General features: G+C 38.3%; 1 protein-coding gene across 2 annotated transcripts; it reads right to left on the reverse strand.

The window, feature by feature from the left end:
- On the reverse strand, positions 1 to 24,046 carry TMC3 (transmembrane channel like 3). Of its 2 annotated transcripts, XM_084532690.1 has the most exons (23): positions 23,872 to 24,046; positions 21,454 to 21,640; positions 20,127 to 20,270; positions 19,501 to 19,576; positions 16,230 to 16,311; positions 15,421 to 15,527; positions 14,283 to 14,381; positions 14,048 to 14,190; positions 12,449 to 12,596; positions 11,414 to 11,457; positions 11,104 to 11,251; positions 10,223 to 10,332; positions 9,992 to 10,070; positions 9,226 to 9,465; positions 7,937 to 8,065; positions 7,166 to 7,233; positions 6,802 to 6,930; positions 5,626 to 5,736; positions 4,993 to 5,118; positions 3,599 to 3,677; positions 3,359 to 3,401; positions 1,996 to 2,293; positions 1 to 1,167 (listed from the first exon to the last, which is right to left on the reverse strand). In XM_084532690.1, the coding sequence occupies exons 2-23, from the start codon at positions 21,561 to 21,563 to the stop codon at positions 306 to 308; spliced, it is 3,375 nt and encodes a 1,124-aa protein (XP_084388816.1). In that variant the 5' UTR covers positions 21,564 to 21,640; positions 23,872 to 24,046; the 3' UTR covers positions 1 to 305. The 2 variants fall into 2 exon arrangements, with proteins under 2 accessions (XP_084388816.1, XP_084388815.1); XM_084532689.1 differs by lacking the exon at positions 23,872 to 24,046 and having other exon boundaries at positions 21,454 to 21,791.
- Positions 24,047 to 25,009: the final 963 nt, after the last annotated feature.

Raw genomic sequence — 25,009 nt, forward strand, 5'->3', positions numbered from 1 at the left:
TGACATGTTTTGGTACAGGTTTAATTAAAATGCCCCGAGTACATAGCTTCTGATTTTCCAGTATTTTTAAACAGCATAACAAGTAATAAATTGCAATAATTTTCCAAGTTTTGCAATGCATCAGTTGTGATATGGAAGCGAGGTACAGTTAACAGTAAAACACAAGGCTATCTGTACTTTCCCACCTCAAATAGCTGCACACACTGTTCCAAAGACTCTTGTAGTTATTCTAATAGATGTCAAAAAGCAAGTACAACAAATGCACATACACCCGTCCAAAACACAAAAAAGGCTGGGGCACTTTCTCAGACATTTGAGCATACCAGTTCATTAGGCTCAGACATGTTTAGATCAATACTGTTCTTTGATTTCTTTTTGGTGAGTTTTGACCCAGGTTTCAGGTACTTTTCTTTGCTGTGAATGACCTGGATATATTGGTCATTGCTGCTGTTCTGTGGATCACTGCTGGATTCAATGGAAACTGAATCAGATTCTGTGAGAGATTGCTCCAGCTTATGCTTTGACTTCGGTTTCATATGTGGCTCAGGATAGTGCTGGTCAGCTTCAACATTTTTCAGGTGCACTTTCTTGTAAGCGTATGGAGGTCTGTCTAGGTCCATCTCAAAACCATCATCCCAGGATTTGTAATGCACTTTGGCTAGATCCTTGCTCATAAGAACATGGCCATCAGCGTGCTCCCCAATGTAAAATCTTGGTGCCGGGCGAAGATCAGATAGCGAACGAGGGCGATGCGATCTGTTCATGTAGTGTCTCCTAAGTTCCTCTTCTTCCTCCTCCTCTTCACTGGGATGAGGGGAATACACCCGGTGTGGTGTACGAACCACATATCTTCTAATGTTGCGTGGATACAACTCAATAACATCTCCTGGTTCTTCCATTCGGAATTGCCTCTGGAGTCGGGAGGTAGAACGGGATGATTTTTTGCGGGACTCATTTTCATTAACAATAATGTATCTGGTAGCATGTGGTCTGCGTCCCACAAAAACAGGAGCCCCCGCCCCAAGAGCATCTGAATTTGCCTGCCGAATGCTTTTTCTAAAGAGAGGCTCAGAATGAACATCTTCCATATGCTTTTTGAAAGTCACTGGTGTGTAGGGCTTTGTTTTACAGAGCTCACTTGCACTCCCGTGCACAACACTTGGGTACCTTTAGGAATAAAAAATGAATCAAATGTTGAGAGATATTCTTATGTCCCAATATAATCAAAACACATAAGAAATTAACTGCACAGAAGCCAAACACTGGATTGTAAGGACAGAGATCTCTGTTGCAGAATCTGTATTGTTCAAAAGTTTTACGAACTGTTAGAGAAACACAGAAATTAGGAGATGCATTTGTACTTCCCTATGAAATGACATCAGACCGTTGACCTTTCAAAGCATGTTCCAGATCTGTTTTCTTAATATTTTGAGAACTGTTTAGAAATACTTTTTAATCTCATTACTTGGAAAAAAAAAAAAAAAAAAAAAAACAACAACACATCCTCCCCCCAAAACAACAAAAACACAACACAAAAAAGCCCACACAGGTAGCTTAAAGCACTAGTGTGCTGTCTGAACCAACATGTCCAAAAACAGTCACGCAACAACTAGACTTGCACAGGCATTCTGCACAGGATTACTTCACTGTTACTGTGTCTGTCTTGTTCTTTTAAATAGTGTCCCATATAAGCTATTTTACTTATATGCCAGACAGAAAGCTTAATATTTACCTCTGCTTGAGGTATGTGTAAACTCCGTCAATTACATTATTTCAAAAGTTTTATAATCCTGTCTGGCAGGCTGAATTAAGAGAGAATTAAGGAGGTGATGTTACCAGCAGTCTGAATAGTACCCATGAATGAATCTGCTTTTACAAAATTCCTTAGCTGCTGTACTGCTTCAGTTAGTCTGAATGCACAGCTATTTTGCAAATAAACACATGAATGTCATGGAGTTGATGGAATAAATATCATTTCAAAACAAAAAGTCTTGCCTGTTAGTGGTATGATTGTTTCTTGATTTCTGTACACTTGATATTGAGGGAGCTGACGTTAAAGATGTTGAAGTTGTGGGATTTGCATTGACAGGTCTCGCAACATCAGTTGAGGGCACAGTTTGGGGCACAGACTGGGAAATGGTTTGTATTCTGGTGCCTTTGGTCACAGGAGATTCAAAGTTCAAGACACTGCCATTCTTCCGGGGCGTTGAGGATCGAACAGAAGATTCCTGGCTGATAAGATCACTTTCTTGGTCTGGTCTCTTGTCATTCCCACCCAGATTCTGGATTCTGGCTAGAAAGCAGAAATTATTACACTATCTCTCCAGGCCTCTACATTTAGAAACAGTTGAGTAAATGCATTGGCTCAAATTCACCCACCAGTCAGGGGATAACATGATGACAGAACCTCACTGTGTTCAGCAGAGAGATACTGGTGCTATACTTGTAGAAGGGGTGATAAAAAGGGGTGGATAGGCACACTGCAGTACGCAGCAGACACACTATTGCTGACCACAGAAAAACACTGGAAACTGCACTGTAGAAATCCAAGTGGGCACAAAGCCATTGTTTCTTTTCAAGAGCACTGTTTTAGTTCATAACATGTAAGAAGATGGCCAGATTGAGCAAACTTACCCTAGTGACTGTGCTGGTCAGAGCCAAAAGCTGCATTTGGTTTCCGTAACAATGGAAATCAAACTAGCACACACACCTCATCACACCTCATTGCCCTTTATAGTCACTCCTCATCAATATATTGCTCTACATCAGGTTTTTCACCACTTACGTCTTCACGGTAGTGATGTAAGCGGTCAGTAACATTAAGATCTAGCCATAACCATTGATTGTCTTTTATTTATTTATTTATTTATTTATTTAAAGCTTGGCACATATCTACTTATTACTTTCACTGGGAGGGATTAATTAGAAGGACTGCATCCTTTCTGTGGCTTCTTGTTGCTAAAATCTGAGAGGTGGAAGGTGTGTAGGCTCAAATTCCCTCAAGGCACAGTAGGCAATAAAAACCTAAATCTCTTCATTGCAGATGAAATGTTTAACCCAGGGAGGTCAAAGAACAGGGGCCATTCCCTTTTCCCTCTTCTGTCTATTACCCAATGAATTCTGAGCAAGGTCTGACATGATATGAATCGGGGTTGCTACCAGGTTCTGCCCTGTATGTGACAAAAGCAAGAAAATACTCAGCCCAAGTAAAGCTGGGCTCAAAAGCCATCTACAAGGATGACTACCAAAAATAGTTTTTTAAACGTGGTTGAATGTCTCTCTCTATAATAAGAAATCAAAATATATTTGTATGCAAATGCTTTATTAATAGTGGAACTTCTAAAGCTCAACAACTTACCTACTGCCATCTGAACCACCTTTTTCTTATCTTCAGTTCTTTCCTAAAATGCATTCAGGAGAATGAGAAGCAGCAAGTTACTATGGACTAGAAACTAAATTTATTTTAGTGTAAAGATAAGAAATACAGGATGGGTTTTACATTGTGAAACAAGGAAAGTGATTTTCGTGGTGTAATTAGGCTAGCACTTTCCTGAAGACCCACCAAATTCTATATAAAAGTACTTTGAGCTGTACTTACTGTTTGGATCTTCATTCTTAGCTGATTGTTGGTGAATTTCAAGGATCTTGCAATACTTTGTAGGTAATAGATAAGCATGCTAGAAGTGAAAGAGGTGATTATGAATCACATCAACTATTCCTGACAATATTCTCTTTGAAGATTTATAAGTCATCAAAATGGTGTACAAGGTCAGTTGGTGCTTTTTAGCATTTCCTTTATATTGTGATAATGGATCACAGCCTTCTTTCAAGCAAATACACATGGAAGCGTAAGAAATGTGATACTGAAAACAGATTTAACAGCAGTACTAATTGTGCCCATGCCTTTTTTTTTTTTTTTTCTTTTTTCTTTTTTCTTTTTTCTTTTTTCTTTTTCTCCAGTCCAAGGTTACTTGGAGAGGAACTATAGCTGAGTTGCATGTGCTTTACAATGTCATTTTGTTGGCTGGTTGCAATAACACCTTGTTTACACTGACACAGCTGAGATCAGATCTGGCTCAGCAATGTATTAGTGGCTTTCAGATGATGTAAAGTCTTATAACTAGACTTGTTAGCACAAACATTTACATATGTGCTTATCCATCAGTTTAAAACAATCTACAGATCTACTTGAGTTTGTAAATAAGTTTATTTATGAAGCTGTGACCTTAAAGGAAAAAGTTACAAATGATAAATAATGCTTTATGTCTTCTCAATTTATCCGAAAATCAAGCTGGGGATTTGCTATAAAAACTGTAGCTTGGTACTACAGTGGGACAAACTCTGCACTTGTCTGTAGCTTATGGGAAAAAAATAGAAAGATGCAAGCAAAATACATGACACTTCACAGAAGCAAAGTGAATTTCAAACAGCTCAAAGCAAATATTAATTCCCAGCTGTGAACAATTATTTAGAGACTGGAGTAAGAAAGGACTTCCACTGGAAGGTCTACAGGAAGCTGTATTACATTAACACTTAAGAGCAGACCTTCATAATTGATTTATCTTGTCAGGAATCAGCAGGACTGGGTAGCTTCTTTCAATGATGGCCTGAACCCTGTTCACAGTCATAAGCTCAACTAATCACCATGAGGAAATGGAAAATTAACTTCTGCGTGGCTCTTGAGAGGGAAGAAATATCTTAAAACTTCCTAGAATCAACAGCACTGTAAGCCTTGACACACTGTAATGAACTTGCTTTAACACTATTTCCCTGAACAAGAAATGTCCTTTTGAAAATGTGTTGACAGTTTTTTTAATATCCTCTCATTCCCATCTGATCTATAGATTGTATATTCAGTAAGAGTATTTTTTTTCCTTCAGATATGCTTAATGCTTAACAATAATGCAGTGCTTGTTCCTCAGTATCAACATTTGACTCTCAAGAGATCAAGTTAACAATCAAGTTAACTTTTCTATGAAAAAAAATGCTTACAATAGAAGTAGGAGTGCAGGGAGGACCACCACAGGACTGCTGATGTAAGTAATCACTGTGTTGAACCATGCGGGAAAATCATTTTGAATTGTTTCAGAAACGATATCATATATTTTTTCTTGTCCGCTACAGGAGGAAGAAAAAAGTAAAATTAAATTGCAAGAAATGCTTGGTACACCAAATTTTTAAGGAGTGTTGCACTGAATAAATAAGAGCTTTCCTACAAGACCTTTTTGGAATAGTGTAGTCCAAGGGGAGATATAAAAAAAAGATACTCTTTTATAAGTAAGTTCATTATTTTTAAAAGAAATTTACAGAAGTGCAATAGCACTGACCAGACTTGAAGGGTGCTTGGACTGAGACACAGGATGGCAATATGTGCTAGATTTCTTACTGGAACATTACATCATCTAAACATGAAATGTTGGAACCATGTATATAAAGCAACTCACTCAGGAGGTTGACATATTCAGCTAATTAATATTTAAACTGGAAAAAACTGACAGCACAAAAGCATTGTCCTATCCATAAACTTCTATTTGTTGGTAATTTGGGTAATGTTAAAGCTGATTAATTTATTGAGAGAGGGTGAAATAAAACATTCTCAATTGTCATTAGTCCATTATAACTTACCTGAAGGGACCACAGTTTAAAGATGGTTTATACCGGGCAATAGCAAAAATTGTTGGTAGCATGCATAAAAACAACATGAACAGCAACATGGCCAAGTAGAAGTTATTGGATCTGCAAGAAGGCATAACATGTTTCAGATTATACTAATCAGGGAGAAAAAAAAAGAGACAACATGAAAGATGTAAGTCTGCATCTACCTAACAAGTTCAAGATCTATGTTTTTGAAAGATCAAAATCATTCTGTTCTGATTAAAAAGTCTGAACAGAGCCAGCTTAAACAGACCCTTAATGATCAAAATTCTATTTGCACTGCTTTCCAGATACCACTGCTACAGCCAGAGAACCATTTATAGCACTCTTCTTTAAAAAAACTCGCCTTAATTCCCAGACACGTTGTGGGGAGAACACAAAAAAAGTGGCAGAACTTAAATCATCTTCAAAACATGTTAGAAATAATTGACTTTTAAGATTTAAAGATGCCCTAAGTTATTTCCATTTTGAGTAAACAATTCTGATATTCATCTAGACAGAATTAAAAGGTGGAATTCCGTTGTGTCATGCAACAGACAATATCAGATCCTTAATAGTTTTCATAAAAAGAAATACCAAGAAATAGGACTTTGAACAATTCACACATGTAGCTTATTGCACTTGGTCAGATTTGTATGGAAATAAATTGTGTTAGGCCACATTTACTGGTCTAGGAATATTCCCTGACATATTTTTCAGTTTGATTTCTACTCACCCCCAAACTTTGGCAATAAAAAGACTTTTGATACTATTGGTTAATTTCCTCAGTGAAATGAGGCAACCTTCTGCCCTGGATACTGCCCATCAAAATCCATACCTTGCCTGTTGGCAAGGAACATCCACCAGAGTTTTCAGTACAATCAGAAAACAACCTTGGGCAATTCAATGCCATTTGCCTCTCTTCTGTGTACATCTTTAACTACCCAGCTTTTCAAACTCTCCAGTTTCTCAGTAACTACGTTTTTTTTTTTTTTTCTTTTCTTTTCTTTTTTTTTTTTTTTTTCTTCACAGACCTTTGTTATCTGTCAATTTTGATTGTCAATTTTCAGAACTAAAAGCTCCTTTCATTTCATTTCTGTGCGCAGAAGGCATTTCCACTTTCTGCATTTCATTTATTCTTTATCTTTTGTTCTTATTTTGACTAACCGAGAGGCTCTGAAAACCTGCTGATGTGGTACATTACACGTTAACACAGCCCAGCTCCTCAGGTACATGAGTCCAATCAACTTGAGAACATTGAATGCTGGTAAGCAAGGTGAAAAGAAGGCTCCCATCCTGCAAAAATAATGTCATTTCAGTGCTCAGTATTGCTGGAGCAATTTTAACAACAAAGAACATATGAAAAATATAAGTAAGCAATAGTTAACTATCAGCAGAAAATCTCTTATTACAGTAAAGTACAAAAAACGCATTACTAATATCCTACTTAAATAGGTATCATTGGGAATTATCAGACTTAGTAATCAACACACTGACCAAGGACAAGAAAGATCACTTAAGGATTACATACCAGATCATTCCTTGATTGTAGACCAAATGCAGTACATTCTCTGCAATTTTGAATTCTCCATATTCCGGCTACAATAAAGACAGTGTAGGATGAATACCTTGTCTTTTTTTTTTTCTTTTCCCCCAACAGATCATTTATTACAAACTTTTGACTGATTCAGTTTTCAGACAGCACATAGCCTGAAATGTCCAGACCGAACACCCACTTTTGACAGGTAGTGAGAACACAGTAAAACCTACTCTGTAGCAGGGGATTGAACTAATTTCTCTCTAATTTACTTCACTTCTTTATTTAAGGACAAAGAACAGACTTCAGCCTTTCATGACAAGAGCTGCTTGCTAACCAAATATTACTTAGCTTAATTTTCTTGAAGGACTATATGCTTTTGGTTCTTGTTTCTTTGACCACTATCCCCATTATGGATTTGTTGTGACAGCTACAGAAAAGAGGATGTGGGAAACAACCCATGCCCTGTCTTTTCAAAAGGCCAAACCATTCATCTTTTTCTCTGGGACCGTTACATCATCTCATTTAGGGAAAAACAAAGTTTTTGCACCACAACCATGGGAGTAGGCTTGAGAATAATACCCAGTCTTGGCATTTATCCCATGCCCTCCCGAAAAAAAAAAAACCCTCAGTGTGAGCTGTGCCTTTATAGACATGTGCTACCAAGAAATTATGTATCTGTTGACAGGCTTTAAGAACATCCAGTACTAGGGAGCCTACATATATTTAGCATCTTGGTTTCATAAAATAAAAGCCCGTACTTACAAACTTGCTTTCTAGATCCCAGCACCAACAATCGCTTAAATATCGGACACACAATCCACGGAAAAAATCAATTAGCAGGATGCTTGCAACTGTGAAAATCATGTCGATGATTGACAGCTTTAGCATCTCCTGAAATACATATCATTCCAACACAAAGTCATTCTGGAATAAAACTGCCTCACACACAGCTCTTTTTCAGTTATACTTGTATTACATATTTTGGCTCCAGATTAGTATCCTGATTAAATATTATTTGAATATATAAATTGTTGCTTTTTACGCTTTTCCTCTTTGACTTTTCCCTTATTTGCCTTTATTCTGGCAAAGAGAACAAATATAATCAATCTTCCAATGTGCCTTCTACTGCTTGCAAGAATATAACTCTGGTCATAGTGGCTTCAACCTTTCTTTCTAATGATTATCCTGAAAATTTTACTCTGCTGAATAGAATCCTTTATTATCCTCACTGTTGTAATGCACACTGGATAAGTGCTTCACAATGAGAAATGCTGATTCTTCATACAAAAACACAACCCATTGACAGTAAGATCATCAAGCCACAACAGAAATCTGTTTAGTGCTTACAAATGAATAGTTATTCTTTATTTGACCCTTAAAAACACAAAATTACATTAAAAAAGATTGTTTCCAAGAATCTCTAGCCCCATTCTGAAAAAAAAAAAAAAAAGAAAAGAAAAAAAGAACACCAATTAGAAAAAATACCTGATGTCTGTGTAATAGGGAGAGTGGCTATACAAGAATAGAAGTCAATCTAATAAACCTGGGAGGAGATTTTTGCTCCTGATGATCAAGCAAGTCCTTTAATGCTGCTCACTCTGGAAAAAGGAACTAAGCAAGTCAGTTGCATGCTAGCGTCATTCTTACTCTAGTGGCCTAGACATGAGATGTGTGCAGCACTGACAGAGACCAAAATGCACCAGGATCAAATGACAACTTTTGTATTATGCATCCTATTAAATTAGGGTCTATATCAGCGTCATACATCTGTAGAGATCTGCCTGTGCAGAGCTGAAGACAGAGACTGAAGCCTGGCAAAAGGACATTCATACAACACTAAACACATTGTAGATACTGAACAAAAAACAAAGCCTGGATCTGTGGCTGTATCACTTTGCATACTCTTTGCTCTTTCTACACAACCCTTAGCTAAAAATTCAGAATTTACACAAAGAAAATCTCTAAAATTGAACACAGCCCAACATGATATTAACTTTTTGGTCAAACATGGATTAGGAATGAATTGTTTAAATAACGTAACAATTACATACCTGGCCAACATAGGTCTCCCAGCACTGGTCCTGTGAATTCTGGGTATTATAGGAAACTGTTTTGTTAACCTGTGTGTCAGGAACTGCCAGGCTTTGAGTGTGAGACTCTTCTGATGTTGCAATGCTGCTTCTTGTAATTTGAACGTAAGGAATAGTTGTAGATAAATTGTCTTCTTTAGAAAGAGTTTTGGTTACTAAGAAGGAGGTAGAATTACTTGCATCATTGTTAACTTTGGAGCCCTGAAAAAATAAATGTCCTGAAAAGCTGCATTTTCACATGCTGTTATTACTTGCAGTACATACAAAAGCCCCATGCCTTCTTCAACAAGGCATACATACACATAAAGACATTTCTTCATGCATTTTCAAGCAGCAATTAGGTGACTTTCAAGTAGCCGCCAAAGTCTAGATGCAGATGCAATTTTAGGACAGCAGTAAATGCTGAGTGGAGGTCAAATATTTCCAACTACCTAAGGTGTTGACTTATTTGAGTAGCCAAACAATGCATATAAGTCTATTTTCTTACTAGACATCAGTGATTAAATGGATACAATTATCCTAAAAGACTACAGGTATTTGCAAAAGAACATTACAAAATAAACTTTACAATCCTATCAAGCCGTAGTGTTTTTAATACTTTGATTTCAAACTAGCTTTCACCTGATTTGATATATATACATATTACAATAGAAGGAATTTTATAATAAAGTCTATAAATCTATAAAGCCAACTAGTTTTGCACATAAGCAAATATCAGTAAACTTACAGCGTCACTCATGATGTTCACTTTATCAAGGAGAGCAATGATTAAACTGTAGAGATTTCCCAGATACAGAACAAGAACTCTGAAAACAGCAAGAGATAAAGGTTATTGGCATCGATATCCCACAGAATTCTTACCCTCTGGTTTGTCTGAAATAAAAACTGTGACCAGAATGCATCTTTCCTCTTCCTCCTTTGTTCTTCCCATTCTTTCTACACTGCAGAATGCCCATACCTGGCAAGCTGAAAGCGAAGAGTGGTTCTTGGATGATACATCTCTAGAGCTGCCACAAGCTCAAAAGCAGAGGGTGCAATCATGGTAATCAGCGACACAACTACGCTTACCTACAGAACAGAAAGACGCAGCATTTTGTAGCTTTGCTTGTTGATCTCCTGTAGTGATTTGACTACTGATTGAAATCCTACTACATGTTTTGGTGATTGATTTTCTTGAAGAATAGTCATGTTAAACAGTTATTATTGACATCAGTAATAACAGCAGCTGGGATCCAAAATTATAGATCTGGAATGTGCTACTCAGGAATCTTTACTCTAGATATATTCTAGCTTTCAAATTATTACTTTATTAAATAAAATTATATTTGTTGAAAATATAAGGACAGCATCTTCCTCTGAAACTGATGAGTATGTTCTCCATACCCACTCACTTCTTATTCTCAGCAACCACTTGTTCCTCTGAACTGAAGTATTCACAGAACGTTCCATATCTTTCAGCTGAAATCAATAGCCATTGTCAAAGCTGATTCCTTTCTAACAGTTCTTTTTAGTCCCTTGAGCCAGTGTTCGCTCAGCTCAACCACAGGCACAAAAGTAGATTTGTGAGTGACAGAGGAGAGTTTATGCTTTGTCCTCACAAAATAAGGGGCAGCTAGAAGTGCAGTCTCTGTGAAATGAGGACCTGCAGCACCTCCCTGTCTGTGTCAGCTCTGCTGACACCTTGGTGCAGAGCCAACATGCAAAGAGACCCAGGTAACCACAGCTCTGCCCTCTCTCTCCTCATTTCTCCTGGCTCATGTCTCATGAGCACACTATCACTATGGAGAGCCCCGAGACAATAATCCTGCTTCTAACACAGTGGTGACAAATGCAACGTACCTCATTTTTTTCCCAAAGAGTCAATTCCTTTTTGGTATGCTCTAACCTTTGGGATCGATCCACGACAAAATAAATGATGTAAATACTTCCAGCAAGTGAGAGAAGCACAAGGATGTTTGCAATAATCCTTAAGCTTATAGTGACTGCCCTGAAAAACAAAAAAAATCACACAGCCAAAACAGTAGGCTGTCTTTAGACACAGGGGTCTTTTCTAACATGTTTTTTTTTTACAAGTATGAAATGAGCACATAGCCCTGCTATCTGCATTGAAGCAGTGCTTTGGAAGGTATCCCCAATCTTATATACATACAGATTTTTGGTTTTCTTCTTTTCCTGCTCTTCCAATATAGCTTCCTTGAAAGAAACACAACATTATCATTTTAGTAGCATTCAGCAAAAATAACACATGCATCTTTTGCAGAGAGTATTAAGTATATTAATAAAAAACTTTACATCCTGGAAATGCAAATAGATAAACACCTCTCTGTTCTGCATAACATTTTGGAAGTGATAAGGGAGCTTAAGAATTGAAAGAGATTTCTGAGAAATAAACACGCAAGTAATAAAATATTTGTGCACTTTCAGTCACTTTTGTCTCTTACTGTGCCGGACAGGTCCTGCTAACTTGTGTTGTCACAGTGGTTTCATGGTCTACTAGTGGAGGTTTACACTACTGGATCCTTTTAGCAGGATGTGCCTTTAAAATCTGAGTCAGTAATGTAATACACAACTGTCAAAAGCTACCCTCAGTCACTGAAATAACTAAATCTCATTATTAATTTGTCTTCAATGCAGTTTGAAGTAATTTGGTTTAATGATTTATATGAATACACTAAATTTATGAAGTAAATTGCTTTTGAGGAAAACCATACCTGTTTTTTAAATTCTAAGCAGAAAATATCTGTATTTAATTCACCTTTTTAATATTGATGGAGATGTAAGGTATCTCTGGGCCACTTGTTACAGAGAGATGAAATAAATCAGTGCTTTTACATTGTTAATGTGACTTTGATTCTACTGTTCAATAAAATTGCATCACAAGCAAATTTGTTGCAAATTTTCTAGCTTCCTGTCACACATCTGGTGGCATTAAATAAAGCATTTCCCAACAGGAACACAATGGTCATGTAGGGACACAAGAGACACTATGAAAAGGAGAAACAGTGTCAGCAGTATGGTATTACTGCATTACCTCACAGAGGTGTGATACCAACCCTCCCCTAGGCAAAGACATCAGTGAACACCAAGAAACAACAGAGTGCAAGGAAATGAGAGGAAAAGCATACTTAACTTCCAACTTAACAAACAAATCAGTTCTAAAAATATATAAGGGGTGGATGCTCACCCGAATGCTATTAACTATGGCAGCAGCTTTGCTCTCTGCAGCCTCGGGATTTCCTATTAAGTAGTCCCAGGCACAGAACAGTCTCCAACAGAAAGTGTAATTTTCATCAGAGGCACTTGCTAAACTCATTCTTGAGTTCTTTGCCATTCTGGACCAGAAAAAAAAAATAAAAATTGTTGTTGAAGTTGTTGATGTGTGAAGATGAATATCAAGTCAGTGGTTTGGTCATAGTTTTCAGTTGTCTTTGTTTTAGAACCATGAAAATTTTGTGGCAATGAGGGTCATTGCTGGCTGTTCTCTGAAGATGATAAAATAGGGTGAGGTTGCAAGAACAAACTTCACTTTTGTTCTAGTGCACAAGAGACTCAGGGTGGAAGGGCAGTTTGGTATTTGCATTCTTTATAGCTAATAAAAAAAAAAGCAAACCTATCTCACTAGAGCTGTGAGCTAAAAGGGTTTTAAGATTTCCATGTAGGATCCGATAGAAAATGCTATAACTTACCACAAGTAATGTGATTATGAGCCAATCTGGCAAAACTAATGATCATGCAGATCTGCTTGTTTTTGTTTTGTGTGTTTGTTGTTGTTTTGTTTTCATCCTTAAAATATATGTTATTGTCAAATAGAAGCCCAGTGCTGTTTTACAGACTTTGGGAAAAAGAAAAAAAACACAACACCTACTTGTCACGGCCAAGAATGCAGAGTATTGCAAATGCTAAGAAATGAAATGAAGATTAATAGCTTATGAAAGAAAGGGCATCTAAAAGGACAGTGTTAAATGGACTACAATAATCAGGCAAGCAAGAAGTCAGTGGGCTAAATCAGACAGAGAAAAGCTAATCACATCCAGAAACTGCAGATGTGTAAATCAGTGTCAAGCGTATCAGTGACCCTGGCACAAACTAGCAGCTAGAATAAAAATAAATGAAAAGGGAAGGATCAGTTTTGAAACAGAAAGTTATTAAAGGCAACTCTAAAAATCACCCTGGACTGCACTGTGCCGGATAAATAGGTATCTAGAAGGGAGGAGAAAGTGAATCGAGAGGATAGAGTGACCTTGCCCTTCTGTAGGCACTGCACATTCCTGGATTTATGGCCAGCACTTTGTCTTGCTCTCTCCTAACTCCTGGCCCTTAAACAGCAAAGGAATTAAGCTCATGTTTGAATGGGATACCACATACCAGCTGAAATGATGCAAAATATATTACATCTATGACAGCATTTTTATATTTGTCTTTCAGTAGATGGGAATAATAATGCTTGAAAGCATTACATGTAAAATGTTAATTTCTGTCACAGCTATATTTAAACCAGTACAGAGGAAAAGAGAAAAACTTCCAGGAGAGTCAGACCTCACTTTATACAAACATAAACCACACAGATCCTCTGTGCTGCCCTCCTTTTATAGACTGGGAAACCGAAGAGGGAGAAAAGATCAACAGCAAGATAAAGAGCAAGCTATAATTAAAACCAGTCTGCCACCCTGCTATTAGCAGGTTAATAGGGCCATGCAGGATAAAGGCAGAGGAAATGGGATAAATACACCATTAACTGCCAGAACATGTAAGCTTATGAACGGCAACAAACGGGAAATCTTACTTCTTTAGGAGAATGATGAAGCTGTAAGCAAACACTGCCATTCCCACGAGGAAGTAGGCGAGGGGCAGCCGGTATCCTGCTTTCCCAATCTTCCTGTCCCGACCATAGTAACCGTAAAACAGAACAGAGTACTGGAGGTAGCCCTGCAGAGAGCAGAGTTGGTAAGTAAAGGCAGTAAATAACAGCTACAACCAAACAGTGAGGGGTTTAAAATAAAGAGTGAATTTAGCCTTGCCCCCAGTGACCAGATGGTGTCCAGGTCTTGAGCAGAGGCGATGCGCTCCTTGGGAATGGTCTTGCTGACTGTGCTGCCGAACGGTGCTCCGGCCAGCAGCTGGGAAAAGAGAGACAAGGTCTGAAAAACTGCATGAGCACCTCCAACCCTCAAAAGGCCTGCCCCCCATTTGGTATATCAGATGCCATGGACTTTGGTCATCCTGCCCCAACTAACAATTCCAAGAGAAATCCTGCATTTGTTTTCCGCTAAAACAGATTTCTTTGGCCATCTGTGGTCTACCTATGAGGTAATTTAGTGCTCTGTAGACATCTTCTAAATGGCTGAAAAATGAAAAGAGAGGTCAAATGAAATCATTAACTATACATATTTAAAATGGACAAATATCGTCCATTTCAATTTAAGCATTTTAAAATTAAATATAACAATATTTGATCTCAAAATAGTATTTTAAAATTAAATCCACTTTTACTTACAAAATCAAAAAAAGAAAGTGGAAAGAATCTTTTCCATTTCGCTTTTTTTTTTTTTTGTGCGTGCGTGCGTGTGTGTGCGTGCGTGTGTGTGCTTGGGGAGGCTTTGCTGTTTTATCATCTTCACAAATTAGAAGATAAATCAGACATTGACATGTTTCTGGTGACATCACTGAAGCACAGGTATGTGAGACGAAATAATATTTATTAATTATTTAACAAAGTTAATAAATAGCCTTATTTGCATGCAAGACCTAAACAAAGTTACAGCTGTTCAGACTTCTAGAAAATGCCTTCTAATGGACAATAAACCGGAGCCTGGAGGGAAATGTTATGTTTTTCTGCCTGTAAATGACATTAGCAGGACCTGAGTGTACTTAACACCAACTGCAGCTTTTAGGATTTGATTCTTCATTTTAGTAATCGGATACAAACATATTCTATAAAAGCATTAGTACCATGTTGACAAAATATAATCTCTAACACTAATAGCAAAATTCTCTTACCCTTTGGCAGAAAAAAAAAAAAAACCCTCTTAACAGTGGAATTTATTTTAAATAATTTATTTATATTGATGTATGCCTCTAAGTGTGGCATTTGTTTAATTCAGAAAGGAAAGTGCAACAAGTAAGCATTTTCTGCAAATATTAACCATACATTCTTACCTCTGGTAAGACTACAAATGCTCCTGTCATTATGGTAAGTACAATATTGATTCCAAATAGCCATCTCAAGAAGATGAAATAAGAGGCAACTCCAGACCCAAAATGACCTTAAACCACAGAAAATAGTTATCTGAGCTACACGGTCTATAAAAGCTCATATCATTTATTCATCAAGTATTTCTTGAAGACTAAAGCAAAAGTAAACCATGCCTCATTCATGCAGTGCAAACAGCAAGGTCATGAACATGTTAGCATGTCAATGTGGAGAACACAATTCCAACACAAACTCTGTTGGGGAAGTTTGATAATTACCATCAGTATTTACACAAGAAGCTGCCAGTGTGGGTGACATCATGCAGCCATTTCCTTTGCTGAGGAAGCACAGAGGTATGTCCCAGCCACTGGGATGATAAGCACTGCCCTAGTTCATGTCAATGACACCGACACTGGGGCTGGCGACGCAGGCTGTACGCCACACGTGGTCCTGGGCACATCTGGGCTTGGCCTAAAGATGCTGCCCCACGGGCTGCAATAGACTATGCCCAAAGCTTGATGCTCTTTAACAACCACAGTGGGCAATAGGACAAAGTTGATTTTATTTTTTAAAGCCACCTGACACTAAGATCATAAATGAGAGCTCTGCAGTATCTGAGGCATCAGGAAAAGTAGAAAAAGCAAAGTTCTAAATGAAAATTGTGTTGCTGCTCAAAGTTTGTGTTTAACACTTCCTCCCAAGTACTATTTAATTCAAAAGTAAGTCAATTCAGCAAGTGCTTTACTGTTCAATCCCATTCAATCTTTATACTTACTCTCAATTTTTTTAATTCTCATTTCCCAAGGAATAAAGAGGACCACAAAATTATATGCAAGTCGAAGAAACTTCCTCCAAAGCTGAGGGAAAAAATATATATATATAAATAAATGTGACAATTTTGCATGGAAAAGAAAAAAATCCATCAGAACACTTTACTTACCTCTCTTTCACCTGGTACCACAAGAAATACTACAAACATTAATTGCTGAGGTCTCAGAGCATGTCTGTGGGTTGAGATGGGCAAAGCAAACCACGGTGAGCTTTAGAAACACGCAAAATGTGAATGGGCCCATGACCCCTTGACTCTGCTTACCAGCAGACAAATACTAGTTACAGAGAGGCGTTTATACACCTCTGTGGGTACAGTCAGTAGCCATCAACCCACACCTTTCATGCACAAGGGCCAGACATACAGAAGCTGCTAAATGTTGCTCCTCATTGCTGCCCCATCGGGCTGGGGCTGCGGAGGGAGGTGCTGGGGGAGGCAGCTTTCACTCTGTCTGCACCCATCACCCCCTTCCTCAGCCTGCCAGATGGGGTTTGGTTGCAAGATGCCTGGAAACAAAATGACTCCACAGCATACGCCTTTTGTGCAAGAAGTTGCGAAGACGTATAACTAGACCCGAGAGTTAAAAAGAAACCAAAACCAAACCAACCAACCAAACACAAAAACACCAACACAATACCAAGGTCCTCAAGAGGAATTCTACAGATTCTCTATTTAGATCAACTAAGCCAATACAAATCAGTCTCCATATACTTCATGAGGGAATCCCACTGCACTTAACAATAAATTAAATTTCTAGGGCAAACAAATGAACGTATAACTAATTTCAAATTTGAAGAGAAGCAGGATACCGGTTTTTCTTAGAGGACAAAAACTTTTCATAATTCAACAACAGTGAATTCAACAACTATATTCTTATCTCTGCGTATTGCAATTGGCATCTACAGAAAAACTGTGCTTATGCTTTCTAGAATCCTTATTCAGTCTCCATATTTTGGCATGCTCAAAGCAAAGCATCTTCTGCACACAGTGGAATGTGCATGTAGGAGAAGATCTGCATGAGCAAAACTGAGTGTAGATTTTGATTTGTTGAATTAGAGCTATACCATGACAGTATCAATATAAAAATAACATTTGTATTATCTTATTCATTATAAAGTACATTTCATAGTACAGCTAAATATTTAAAAAGCTCTATTTTAGTCAGCAGCAGTGTCAATATTGTATCATGAAATCTAATCTCCTGAAACCAAAGAGAAGTAAATCACATTTTAATTACTGAATGTATCATCAATCTGTTTGGCCAAAGTTAATTAATTTTTATGGTGATGCGAGTATTTTTATTGCATGAACTGGAACTATTTTAATTAAAGAAATTGTAGATGTTGTGAGTTGCATGGCAATTGCTAGGATTGCTACTTTTGTTTGAAAACAGAATTCACGATGCTGAGACTGGAATCAAGCAGCTTGTACCAGTTGTGCTGTAGTTTCATGAAGTATACAAAGATATCCATGTCAGAGTAGTATAGTTAAAATTATAATTAGATAACTATTTTTTTCTGTCTACTACATACCTAAACAAAAAAAGGAAGGATAATTATACCTATATAATCCAGAGTATGAATATCTACATTAAATGTAAAGAAAAAAATAAAATTGAAAACAGTTGAACTCAAAAGCAAAATGTCTTCAATGTCAATGTCAAAGCAGTAATAAGTACTTCACATTCAATTTTTATAAATCTCATTAGGAATGGCTTGTCCAGTTATGAACAGGGTGTATTTTGCCAATTTTACAAGCTAATTTAAAAATGGGTACACTTAACAGCTTACCTCTCAGTTACCTTGAGACTGTTGCTGACATCTTACAGGTTGAGGCAAGTGTTTTGTTCTTAGCACACGCTCAAACATTAAATTCTTATTCTGACAATCTAGTGCTTGTTTTTATTGTGGTGTATTTTTGGTCACCACATTATTTTCTAAGAAAATACTTCCAGTTTAATAAACAATTCAGCTCATTCTGTTATTATTATTAATTTAGCCCTGAAATAAAGGATATATTCCCTAATTTATGCTGAAAAAAAAAAGAATATCCTACACATAATAAGTGGTGTTAATTAACTTCTGAATTATATCTCTGTGCAGAATGTCTTCAAGCAAAAGCATGCAGTAAAGGCAATTAGATTAGATACAGGCTTGAATCATTGTGAACTCTAAGATGAAAGTCTTGATTTTGTTATGGAAATGGGAATAAGAACAAAAGGGAGCCCAGTATCTGATTTACCAACACACATTGCAGACCCCTGGCACGTCTCTTTCTAGTTAACATGCTAGTTCCACTGAAGTCCAAGGCACAAAACAGTATTTAACAGCATCCTACTTCCATTGCACTTGCCATACACAAAAAGGCAGAACAAGAAAAGATGAGACCTTCCTCCCTCAAGAAGCAGTACTTCTAACTTTTGCTGTATGCCACCATAACAGAAAACCAGCTAGGCATGCAGCCTTTCACTTGTTTACACGAATAATATACATGATGTTCTATTTTACCGTCACAACCCTGACTTTTAGAATTAAGATGAATTATATCATTAAAAGTCTACTCATTATGATGACACAAATATTCTTGACTGCTTAAATGACTAAAGACCTCTTCTCCGTTGGTTGCATATTAGGGACAAATTCCTATGTGTTATTAATTTCCAGCAATTAGGGCTAAGGTCTATTTTTAGTGTTATAAATAGATTTGCTAAGATTAGATTCAAATTATTTGAGTATTATGCAAGCAAAAGCCTTCTTTGACAATGTATTTACAATAAGCTACTGTAGGATTGTCTTCCAAAATAAAAGCTAGACGCATTTTTCATACTAAACTATTGAACTGTGGCCCCACCGTCTGCTGAAATTGCTCTTCAGAGAATACTGACATTGTATTGTTGGTATCCCATTCCCATCACCCCCTCTGGCAGACATCAATATTCAATATATTTATTTGAGAAGAAAGCTTATCCTGTGTTAATAGGAGATCCATCCCTCACACATTAAAGTAATCTGCAAAAATGTAATTACTATATTCACAATTGGAAAAAAAAAAAAAGAGGAAAAAAGAAAAAAGAAGCTTTTAACTCCTTTTTCTTCCCTCTACAGAATCCTTGAGATTGAGATCAGGACAGCACAGAAAACATAAACTCCTGTGAATAAAAACTGCAGGTGACTATAGGTATAGAGAGGAGCTGTAATTTAAGAAGCAGCAGACATACCTCTGCACCAGCAGCTTGGTAGCCTCTTGTTCTGGTGAGCCTCCCTTCGTACTTCAGCACGATCTCCTTTGCCTGTCTGCACAAGAAGGTGGAATCGTGTTTTACATCTATGCCGTTACTCTGAACCCCTTGCTCTGCACAGGCAGCAACTAGCAAAGTGCTCTGAAACACTGTCATGGACTATGTCACACTTCCTCAGCACTGCAATGCCATCCTCACATCAGACAGTGTTTTAAGAGAAAGAGGCTTGATGAAGAGGAAAAAAAGCAAGTCCCAAACAGACCATACTGTGAAAGACCTGACACAGTTTAACTGAAAGAGTTGGACACCCACCCTTTGCATTGCAAATATGGCAGTGTTAATATAACTGTTGAGATCTTAAGCTGTGAAACATCATGACCACACCAAATGTGCCTACCAGCACGCATTATTTACCACCATTTACAATATATTACCTGAAGATTACAATGAGCTCTCAGGTCTCATCAGACTATACTCACACTGTGCTTTCCTAGCCGCTCTAAATCATTTCTGGGCTTGTTCCCTTTCAGCTTACACTGGAAAACTGCAGCTGGAAACACGGTCACAGTCAGTAAGCCTGAGAGCTTCTGTGCAAACACCGTTACCTGAGCGCCCGCAGCTTCTGCCTCATCGGCCATGGCCTGCAGCGGATGTTGGACATGATCTCCTTCTGGTACTGGATGTTCTGAAAGATCTGCTCGGGATCATGGTTGTCAGCCTTATCCTCACTGATATCCTCATCTGAGTTGCTGATGGTCCAGCACACACCCCACGAGAGAAAAAACAAGACAAATTATTACCCTCCAGCTCCCCAAACTGTTGATTTGTACAGTACTCAATCTATGAGAGTTATACGACAGCAGTAAGCTAGGGAACAGGCACGACCTTGTTTTTAGAGTTGATGAATAATTAGGATTGTTTCCCCAACTCTAGGACATGCCTTTTCCTCCCCACCACCTGCTACTCAGCCATAACTCATCCGTGCTCCCAGCAGGAATTCCAGTCTTTGCTTTCCCAGCCTTTCCAGCCATGCACCTTTTACATCAGGCTAGCAAGACATTCTGTATATTTTTCTGGAACAAAGTGCTGTCTAAACATTTCCAGCAAGAGCACTTAACATTCATTTGCTTGCCATGAAGTGTTGGCCTTTTACTTTGATGGTAATAATGAAGAAGTTATTCTTTGTTAAAATGAGGGGAAGAAATGATAAGAAATTCTTGCCCTTTGCTCCTGTTCCCTGCTGGGAGGACAGGAGCATAAGACCCCAGCACACCAAGAATTACATATTCCTGTAAAAAAAAATTATGTGTTCCAATGCAGATTTCTGTAAATGCTCATTAAATCATCTTTTCTGATGCTGTCACCACATTTGCTAAGCTACAGCTCTCTCATCTCATTTTAAACAGGCTACTGTAAGTGACACCAGCAATATTCACTCTTGCAGGGACTCACAGCTAAAAACCTGTTGCTACAGTTTCCCCTTGCATGATATGAACAGAACTGAACACTTTTGAATCACTTTGAAATAAATCAACCTAAACCTTTTCTTGTAACAGCATCCAAAGGATATAGTCAGTCAGATGGCTGGTCCATTGATCCACAGTCCCCACTCTGACCTTTGGTCACAGTGGATATTCAAGGGAAATTATAATACACAGGAAAAGTATAGAGAGATTTATTACCCTGATATGCCCTGAATTCACTGGAGTTATGCTGAAGATGTTTATGATGCAGTATGAAACATTACTTTTATGAGAAGAAAAAGAGAAGAAAAGAGGTTTAAAGTACATCTAAAAATAAAGAGAGGAGTGATTTTTCTCATGCTCCTTTTAACATTACTACACTCTGACGAAATGAAAGGCAAAAGACAAGACCCCACATTTCTGCTCAATAAGGAATATTTGCACTTCAGAAGAGAGCAGGATGCCTTACCTGTGGGGTGGCTCCTGGTAGGTGTAGATGCTGGCATGCCGCTTCACTGTCTGGTACTTTTTGCAGGACTTTGCAGTTTTTACCGCAGCAGCACCTGGAGCTGCTGCCATGGTGGGAGCTGCTGCCAGCACCAGGTGAAACTCTGCCACGCTAGAAGAAAGCCTTCAGCTCACTGGTCAGCTGTCTCCTAAGCAGGCAAACGTTATTAAGTAGAGAGCAGCGAGAGAGTGCCGAGCCCTGATCAGAGGATTGCTGCCTGCGCCTGGTGCTCCTGCAGTGGCAGGACCTGAAGCCTGGCAGTGCGTGCATGCCTTAAAGTGGCAGCACACAGCAGCCAGGGTGCTGTTAAGTGAAATTCCTAGAAGCGGGGTAGGGAACAGAATCCAAGGGTGGGCCAGCTGCAGTCCTTAAAGCATCCCTTTGTCACGGATGAGGTGATCCCTCAAAGTGCCACCCCACCAAACCAGGCTGGATCATGCTGGGTGATGTTTGCAATGACCACACTGGAATGATTGTCATCATTGCTTCATGTGTCTGAGAGAACATTTGTGCCCATGTAAAGCAAGAATTGTTTGCATTTTGGTCTTTCCTAACAGACAAGTGTGAATGCATTTTCTCACAGGACTAGCAGGCCCTTTCCCAGGGGACAGCCCTGGCACAACACGAGAGTTGCTGATCTCCTGGGTCCCAGCCCCACATCACAGCGTGTCCTGTGCTCACTGGCCCCAGATGTATGACCTCTCTTTTGGAGGCATCAAAATACCTGCCATTCAGACAAGTACATGTTACCAAGCAATTCACTCTTTCTCAAAAATTGTAGTATTTTAATTACTTTTCAATTCCATTAAGTACTGTAACTTTTTCACCATTTACTTTAAGCATCTTCTCAGATTATAGATATTAATAATTATTCCTAGAGCTTAAACACAGGAAAATATTGCCATCTGATGTTCATTTCCCACTTCTTCAGCACTACTACTTAACTAATTTTATTACAAAATTAATTTCCTAGATGCTAAATGCACAGCTAACTCAAAGTCACTTTAAAAGTCAGCAAATGGATTAGTGGTGGCAGCTTAAGGACCTGTATTAAATAACTACTTATCTTTCTCTCATTTTATTCAAGTCTTGGGGCAAGGTCTTGCGTTTTTATGCCTCACTTCCTAAAAACAAATACAGAGTATTTCTTCATTTCACAGGAATAGCATGCAATTTATCACAAATTTTGAGGTACTCTGTGTCTATCATATGATGATTATGATATGATGATTATTCACAGTAATGTACTTCATTAACAGCCATTGTGGGCATAAACTTCCTGAAGTTCCTATAGACAGCTCCAACACCACCTCTCCATGGTACTGGTATTGGATTGTCAGGACAGAATAGACTGCTCTAAGTTTTGTTGGGACCAGCAACTTTCCACATCATCAAGTGAATTTCCAGGGCCTTTCTCCATCATAAAATTTTAGATCACATTATTAAAACAGAGCAAAACAGGCCAAAAAACAACCACCCTTGTTATTAGATTCTATTGACATAATTTGTTGCTCAGAACTTGTGAGGAAAGGGATGAGTTTACAGAGAGTTTTCTCTTGTTCCTAACTTGGTATTTCTTTCTGTAATAGCTCTGTGCACAATGTGGCAAAGGTTTCAGTTGCATAAATCAATGGTCTGTTGTAGTTAACTTTTATTTGCAGCCTCTGACAAGAAAGAACATTAAGTTCTCTCTGCTACATTTCCTGTAGAGAAGCGCACAGACTGCTTTTCCCCTTTGCCCTGAGCTAATCAAAAATACTGCCACTAGCTGAGAAATCCTACTTTTCCATTATTGTGGTTCAGTCCATTGTACTATACTTATTTAGCTAAATAAGTAAGGGACTAAGGAGTCACAAGCCTCATTACCATGCAAGTATCTCCCAGACCATAGGTAGTGAGGCTTGTGAAGTCCAGAGCTCCAGGTGTATCTTGTTTGAAGCCTCCCCAGAAATCAGGGATTTCCATTAGCACAAAGGAGAAGAGCCTCAGAATAGCTCCAGAAATGCCCCACCCAGAGCTCAGTGAAATCAGGCACCTGTATTCTGCACCACCCCTTTAATTTCTCCTTTTGTCACATGTGCATGGCATCTAAACAGAGTAAAAACATTGGTGGAAACCACTTAGCCATGTTCTATTTACTCTGTAGATTTTTCTCTGAACTCAACTCACTCATCCCAACCACATTCTAAGCATTTTCTGTACACATCTCCTTCAGCCACAATAGAGACTAAAGGGTGTATGCTCCAGTATTCAACTTCCCAAGAAGGATGGAGCACAATAATTCTAAGTTTTCTGTGCTGTATTTTATTTTTTTTCATAGTGAATTCTGTAAAACAAAGGTTGTTAGATCTCCGGCATATCAAGCTACCTGTGCCTTACCTAAATTCACCAGCCTTGGAATGGCTTTGTTGTTTGGCTTCAAGTACATGGGACAGAAGAAGTGCCCTAACATGCTCTCTGTGTGTCAGACCATCCATCAAGTGAAAGCACGCAGCCAAAAGGAACATGTTTCAGCCCAGAATCATGTCTCCTTTAAAAGACTTATCACCACTTTCCAGCTGGAAAAACAAACAGCGGAACAATTCTGGATGCCAGAAAAGCCTTTTAAAGCTTTGATGTGAAGTCGGTACTGCAAACACGCCCACATCACCACTTTTGAGACCTGCTGCAAGATATGCTTTCAATTTTATAATCTGAAAGCAATGAAACATCAGTTCAAATATATTTTCTGGGTTATAGTTAGTTATTTGCCTTTGCATTTTGGCCAATGGTACAGCAATGGGGACCAGATTCTGCCACTTTGCTCAGGAGCATAAACACCTCTCTACTCAGGACAGCCCGCTAAAATCCATTAGTTGGCTACTTATTCCAGCTATGTTTAGTCATTGCTCTCCTTTATCAAATTCAAATGTTTTCCATATACACATCATTTCAAACAATGCAGCAACCTAGCATCTACACGGCTCTGTGCCACCCTCTATCATATGGAGAGACTCTTCTGGCACAGCAACTTTGCGTCCAGGTAACAGGCCCATTCCATCAGCACTGATTGACTGTTAACATGCCTTTATTTTTTTTTTTTATTGACTAGTGCCAGTTGGTTAATTCTGAAGATCTCTGCGTAACACACTATCAAGGTAAAAACATGCACTCAGTGCACCTGAAACTTATTACACTTATTATTATTAACTTATTATTATTTATATTTAATAAACCAAAATATAGACCTTAAACTGAAGGCTTCAAGCTAATACAGTTTTGTTTAGGTTTCACCATCCTGAAGTACCTGACTCCTGCTGGCATCTTTACAGTAAGATACCTTGCTGCTGTGCTGGTCCTAATGGCCAGGATATCCAGCTTTAGTTCTTCATTTTGTGGTTTGTCTGCACCACAAACTCCAACAGAAGCAGAATAATCTGAGAAAGAGCCCTGAGTAATGTGACAAACATGTAGAAACATTAAACTCATGTTACTGATAGAGGTCTTACTAAGGAAAATTTCCTCCCCCACAAAAAAT

This window comes from Aythya ferina, assembly GCF_964211825.1.
Source record: "Aythya ferina genome assembly, chromosome: 11".
Lineage (NCBI taxonomy): Eukaryota > Metazoa > Chordata > Aves > Anseriformes > Anatidae > Aythya > Aythya ferina.

Coding starts and splice junctions, on each gene's coding strand:
- TMC3 (XM_084532690.1), bottom strand. CDS start 21,563: ATGGCAGCAGCTCCAGGTGCTGCTGCGGTAAAAACTGCAAAGTCCTGC. Junction 14,382..15,420: donor CATTTGTAGTCTTACCAGAG/GTAAGAATGTAT, acceptor CTCTTTTCCCAG/CTGCTGGCCGGAGCACCGTT. Junction 1,168..1,995: donor AACAATCATACCACTAACAG/GCAAGACTTTTT, acceptor TTATTCCTAAAG/GTACCCAAGTGTTGTGCACG.